Below are 6315 nucleotides of genomic sequence, written 5' to 3' on the forward strand. Positions count from 1 at the left end.
ATAGACGTGGTAAAGAGTGGGAGAATATAGAGGAAGAGAAGTTTATTTCTAGGTATGATTATAGTGGGCGTACTGTTGTGATAGACTGCGTAACGCTTTGGGCTACAAACTTTTTTTTTTGATAACGATAATGATGTAGAAATAAGCTTATCAGCCTTAAAACGTGAGTTTGATAAGCTTATTTCACAAGATGCCCATTTTATTGTTGTAAGTAATGAACTTGGAATGGGGGGGGTTTCACCTAATGTTTTGCAAAGACGTTTTACTGATTTGCAGGGATGGTTTAATCAGTATATTGCTCAGCGTGCAGATCGGGTAAGTTTGATGATTAGCGGACTAGTCCTTGAGATTAAGTGAAAATCGTGCTAAATGTTTACTTAGATTATGAGAGTATTTAATATAAAGGAACTTGATCAAGAATGGCATAACAAAGCAATTCTTAAGTTGAATAATATGGCTAAGCCTAAGGGCTCCTTAGGACAACTTGAAGAGCTAGCTTTACAGTTAGCAATGCTTCAGAAAACCTTAAAACCTGAGCTTAGGAAGCCTTGTAATATCGTTTTCTGTGCAGATCACGGTATTGTGGAGGAGCATATTAGCCAAAGTCCTAAGGAGATAACTTATCAGGTCGTTTATAATATGTTGAACGGAGGAGCTGGGATTTCCTTTCTTTGTCGTCAGCATCAGGTGGACTTAAAGCTAGTAGATGTAGGTGTGGATTATGATTTCCAAGCTATTTCAGGACTTAAGCATAGGAAAATCAGGCGAGGTACACGTAATTATCTCTATGAAGCTGCTATGACTGAATCAGAGCTAGAAGAAGCTATTAAGATAGGGGAAGATTGTGTTTCAGAGGTTTATGAAGTTGGTTGTAATGTGATCAGTTTTGGTGAAATGGGAATTACAAATACGGCATCTTCTGCTATCCTAATGTCTTTGATTTGTGATTTACCTCTTAGAGATTGTGTAGGGCGAGGTAGTGGCTTAGATGATGATGGGCTAGAGCATCGTTATCAGGTCTTATTAAAAGCTATAGATGGCTATCAAGGTTCTAGAAACCCTGAAGCTGTTTTAGCTTATTTTGGTGGCTATGAGATGGTTGCTGCTATTGGGGCTATGCTTAGGGCTGCCGAATTAGGGATACTTATCTTGATTGATGGCTTCATAATGACAGTCTGTTTATTATTGGCAAGCAGATTTAATCCGACTATTATGCAGTATGTGATTTTTAGTCATCAAAGTGATGAAGCAGGGCATAAGCATCTTCTAGCTTACCTTAAGGCCAAACCTCTTTTATCTTTAGGCTTACGCCTTGGTGAAGGGTCGGGAGCTATTTGTGCTTATCCTTTATTATGTTCAGCAGCTATGATGATGAATGAAATGGCAAGCTTTGAGGAGGCTAAGTTAAGGAAGTATTTTGATTAAGAGAATGAAACAATTGCGAAGTCTCGTTGCTGCTCTGTCGCTTTTTACACGTTTACCTTTTTGGCGTTTAATGCCAAACTTGGATAAGGAGGATTATCAGGAGGCTATCTCTTATTGGGCTATAGTGGGACTATTAACAGGCTCGGTCTTTGCCTTTACTTTTTACATCTCGTCTTTGGTATTTACACCGATGATTTCAGTACTTTTAGCACTTGTTATACGTATGTTATTGACAGGGGCTTTTCACGAGGATGGTTTGGGTGATTTTTTTGATGGTTTTGGTGCAGGAGGAGGAAAGGAGCGTATTTTGGCTATAATGAAAGATAGTCATATTGGGGCTTATGCTGTCCTAGCTTATATTATGTATTTTCTAATATTTACACACCTCCTAGAGTCTATTTATTTGACCTATACTGAATTGCCAAATCATTGTTGGGGTAATTTGTTAAATAGCCATCTCTATCGGACCTTAGTTCCAGCTCTAATCTTGGGAGATGTATTTGCTAAGTTTGTTTCTTCTCTTCAGCTATACTGTCTGCCTTATGCACGTGATGAGGAGACAAGTAAACTTAAATTTATCTATAAAAAGCCTGCTTATTTGCCATTGATACTTGCATTATTGCTTATGCTTTGGCTTTTGCTATGTTTTGGAACTTGGAGGTTTTTACCTTATTTGGTTTTGCCCCTATCTGTTGCTTCTGCGTTGATTTATTATATTCGGACAAAGATTGGAGGCTATACGGGGGACACCTGTGGAGCAGTCTTTATGCTGACAGAGCTTAGTTATTATTTTGCGTTATTTCTGTACTTAATTTCTAATAGCTATCTGTGGTAGGAGTACAGGGTATTGATTTAGACGTATAGCAATATCTAAAGTCAATATCTTTGGATATTAAAAAGATTTTTATGATATTTGTATAGGAATCTGCAAAAGCCCTGAAAAAGAGGGCTTGTAGTAGGCGAAGAAATCGTAATTAAACTAAATTATAAGATAAATCAAAATGAAGAAAAGCCCATTGCAAATAGCTCGTGGCAAGTATGCCCCTAAGCTACCTAAAGCATTACAAGCTGAAGTAAAGGTTGTCCTTGGCGAAAAGACTGAAAGCGTTCGTGATCAAGAAGCAATCAAGGAATTATTCCCTAACACTTATGGTCTTCCTAAGCTTACTTTTGAAGTAAACGAAGGAGTAAAGGAGGAGCAAAAGCCAATCAACGTTGGTGTTATCCTCTCTGGTGGTCAAGCTCCTGGTGGACACAACGTAATCGCTGGTATCTTTGACGGAGTAAAGAAGATCCACAAAGATGGTAAGCTTTATGGTTTCCTTATGGGACCTGACGGCTTGGTTAAGCACAACTACATTGAGCTAACAGACGAGATTATAGATGAATACCGCAACACTGGTGGTTTTGATATTATCGGTTCTGGTCGTACTAAACTTGAAGAAACAGAGCAATATGACAAGGGGCTTGAAATCATCAAAAAGCTAGCTATTGATGCACTTGTAATCATTGGTGGTGATGACTCTAACACTAATGCTGCTGTACTTGCTGAGTACTACAAGTCTATCAATGCACCTGTTCAGGTAATCGGCTGTCCTAAGACTATTGATGGCGACCTTAAGAACGAGCAAATTGAGACTTCATTCGGTTTTGATACAGCTACTAAGGTTTATAGTGAAGTAATCGGTAACATTCAACGTGACTGTAACTCAGCTCGTAAGTACTGGCACTTCATCAAGCTAATGGGTCGCTCAGCTTCTCATATCGCTCTTGAATGTGCTTTGCAGGTTCAGCCAAATATCGCTATCGTGTCTGAAGAAGTAGAGGCTAAGAATATGTCTCTTGATGATGTAGTTACTTACATCGCTGAGATCGTTGCTAAGCGTGCAGCTAAGGGCGAAAACTTCGGTACAGTGCTTATCCCTGAAGGACTTATTGAGTTCGTTCCTGCTATGAAGGCTCTTATCGCTGAACTTAACGACTTCTTAGCTCATAATGAAGAAGAGTTCAAGGCAGTTCCAAGCAATGAACAACGTGAATATATCATCTCTAAGCTAAGTGCAGACAACTCTAAGCTTTACGCAAGCTTACCAGCAACTGTAGCTCGTCAGCTTTCTCTTGATCGTGACCCACACGGTAATGTACAGGTTTCACTTATTGAAACAGAAAAGCTTCTTGGCGAAATGGTTGGTACTAAGCTTGCTCAGTGGAAGGAAGAAGGTAAGTACGTTGGTAAGTTCTCCCCACTTTCACACTTCTTCGGTTATGAAGGGCGTTGTGCTACGCCATCTAACTTTGATGCAGACTACTGCTACGCTCTTGGACGCACAGCAGCTTGCCTAATCAGTGCTGGTGTAACAGGTTATATGAGCTCTGTTCAGAACCTAACAGCTCCTGCAGAAGAATGGATCGCTGGTGGTATCCCTACAACAATGATGATGAATATGGAGCGTCGTCACGGAGAAATGAAGCCAGTTATCCAAAAGGCTCTTGTAGAGCTTGATGGTAAGCCATTCCAGTACTTCGCAAGCAAGCGTCAGGAGTGGGCTGAAAACACTTGCTACATTTACCCAGGTCCTATCCAATACTTCGGTACGCCTGAGCTATGCGACCAGCCAAGTGAAACACTTAAGCTTGAGCAGTCTAAGTAATAACTATGCTAAGGCTATCGTATAGCCTGAATAGTTAAAGTATAAATAAAGCAACTACCAAAGCGTATTACTCGTATTGGTAGTTGCTTTTCTTATTTGTATATGATGCAGAAAGTAAGAGTTGGACTAATAGGCTTAGGGTATAGAGGGAAATATCTTCTTCAACTTCTGAAGCATATTGAAGCCTATAAAGTGATTGCCGTTGCTGACCCTAAGTGCCAAGCAGGAGACTGTGGGGCTGAGCTTAGGCTGTATCAGAATGGGGCTGAGGATTATGTGGAAATGCTCAAGAGAGAGGAGCTTGACCTTATCTTTATCTCTACGCCTTGGCATCTGCAAGAGGCTATAGCTCTTCGCTGTGTGGAGGCTGGCTGTCATATAGCCTTGGAGATCAAGGGGGGACTGAGAGATGGAGAATATACTGAGCTTAAGGAACTTGCTCGTAAGCTAAATAAAAAGGTCTTTCCGCTTGAGAATACGCTCTTTATGCAAGATGTCTTGGCGGTAAAGGAGATGGTGGAGCAAGGAGTCTTTGGCGAGCTTATTTATCTCTCAGGGGCTTATCGCCACGATCTAAGGCAAATGCTCACAGATGACAAGCAGGAGCAATCTGCCTTTTGGCGTAAGCAATACTATGAGCAAACAAATGGCGATCTCTATCCAACCCATAGCTTCGCTCCGCTATGCTTAATTGCAGGAAATGGTGCAGGGGATTTTGTTTCCTTGATGAGCTTTGCTTCACGGAGTAAAGGCTTTCAGGCTTACGCTCCTCAGCTGAATCAAAACATTCTGACAGGGATATTATCCTAACGGAGCTAGAGGATAAAGAGGGGCGTTTGTTCAAATTGATTCACGATACCTCCTTGCCTCGTCCGAAAGCCTTGGAGTATGAGGTACAAGGGACTAAGGGATTTGGCAGGCAGAACATAGACGCATCTACATTGAGGGCATTAGTCCGAATGAGACTTGGGAAGATATTAGCCCTTATCTTGAGCGGTACAAACATCGCTATTGGCAACTATGGGAGCAAGAGGCCTTAGATGTAGATCAGCATCACAAGGGTATGGATTACATTATGCTTCAAGCTATTGTCGCTGACCTCAAGGGGGAAATCCCCTTTCTAGCTAAGCTTGATGACCTTCAGCTATGGTGTAGCATCACTCAGCTTTCTGCTCAGTCTATTGAAGAGCAAGGGAAAATAAAACTCCTCTAAGGACTCGGAAGAAGTCCTTAGAGGAGTTTTAATTATCTATTAGCTTATGTTAATCGCTTTAGGAGTATTGTCCTAGGAGGAAGATCGTTGGACGTTTGTGTAGGTTGGGCAGGTTCTTGGCCCACTGACTGAGCGTCTTGGTCTGTATGAGGCAGTCAGGAGCAGTTAGGTTTGAGGCAATACAGAGTAGGGTAGAGCTTTTGCACTGCTTAATCAGCTCTTGTAGAAGTTTGTCATTACGGTAGGGCGTCTCAATGAAGATTTGAGTCTGTCCTCTTAGAGCCTTTGCCTCAAGGTCTTTTAAGGTCTTACTCCTATCACTATCCTGAATAGGTAAATAACCATTGAAGCTAAAGCCCTGACCATTGAAGCCTGAACCCATTAGAGCAAGCAGGATAGATGAAGGTCCAATTAGGGGGCAGACTTCAAATCCTTTTCTCTGAGCTATAGCTACGACATCACTACCTGGATCAGCTACTGCAGGACAACCAGCTTCACTTATGATACCGATGCTATGTCCTTCCTTCATAGGATCTAAATAACTCGTTATTAGCTTGGGGTTAGAATGCTTGTTTAGCTCTACGAAGTTCAGGCTATCAATATCTATAGTCCTGTCTACAGCCTTGAGGAATCGTCTTGCCGAACGAACATTTTCAACGATGAAGTATTTAAGCGTAAGAATTACCGCCTTATTGTATTCAGGTAGGCATTGAGAATGCTCAATATCGGCAAGGGGAACAGGTATGAGGTAGAGTTTTGCTTTTGAGTTCATATCTAACTTATTTCTTATTTCGCTACAAAGTTAAGCTATTTCTTACACAATTTCTGTGCTAATAGTACTGTTTCTTTCAGACAGGGTAGTTCTTCTTTAATCATTGGACTAAGTAATTGCTGACTGTAGGCTGTCTCTAGATGCTTAACGTCCCACCATTTACCTTCACTAGGCTTGCAGTCTATATGGAGCAAGCTTGGGCTATTAATTTCAACGACAAAGAGGTAAATCAGGTAACTAATCTCCTCTTCCTT

The 6315-nt window shown here is 41.2% G+C and overlaps 3 protein-coding genes across 3 annotated transcripts; 2 read left to right on the forward strand and 1 right to left on the reverse strand.

Annotated features, from left to right (window-relative positions):
• Positions 1-453: 453 nt before the first annotated feature.
• LOC132595975 (nicotinate-nucleotide--dimethylbenzimidazole phosphoribosyltransferase-like) lies at positions 454-1425 on the forward strand. The gene has a single exon (XM_060293324.1). It carries the CDS (start codon positions 454-456, stop codon positions 1423-1425), a length of 972 nt encoding a protein of 323 aa, XP_060149307.1.
• Positions 1426-2426: 1001 nt separating this feature from the next.
• LOC132595976 (pyrophosphate--fructose 6-phosphate 1-phosphotransferase-like) lies at positions 2427-4076 on the forward strand. Its single transcript, XM_060293325.1, has one exon. It carries the CDS (start codon positions 2427-2429, stop codon positions 4074-4076), a length of 1650 nt encoding a protein of 549 aa, XP_060149308.1.
• A 1271-nt stretch (positions 4077-5347) lies between these two features.
• Positions 5348-6061, reverse strand: LOC132595977 (ribosomal RNA small subunit methyltransferase I-like). Its single transcript, XM_060293326.1, has one exon. It carries the CDS (start codon positions 6059-6061, stop codon positions 5348-5350), a length of 714 nt encoding a protein of 237 aa, XP_060149309.1.
• Positions 6062-6315: the final 254 nt, after the last annotated feature.

This window comes from Globicephala melas, unplaced genomic scaffold (assembly GCF_963455315.2).
Source record: "Globicephala melas unplaced genomic scaffold, mGloMel1.2 SCAFFOLD_1088, whole genome shotgun sequence".
NCBI lineage: Eukaryota > Metazoa > Chordata > Mammalia > Artiodactyla > Delphinidae > Globicephala > Globicephala melas.

Excerpts from the sequence above, each read along its gene's own strand:
- LOC132595975 (XM_060293324.1), top strand. The coding sequence starts at position 454 with ATGGCTAAGCCTAAGGGCTCCTTAGGACAACTTGAAGAGCTAGCTTTA.
- LOC132595976 (XM_060293325.1), top strand. The coding sequence starts at position 2,427 with ATGAAGAAAAGCCCATTGCAAATAGCTCGTGGCAAGTATGCCCCTAAG.
- LOC132595977 (XM_060293326.1), bottom strand. The coding sequence starts at position 6,061 with ATGAACTCAAAAGCAAAACTCTACCTCATACCTGTTCCCCTTGCCGAT.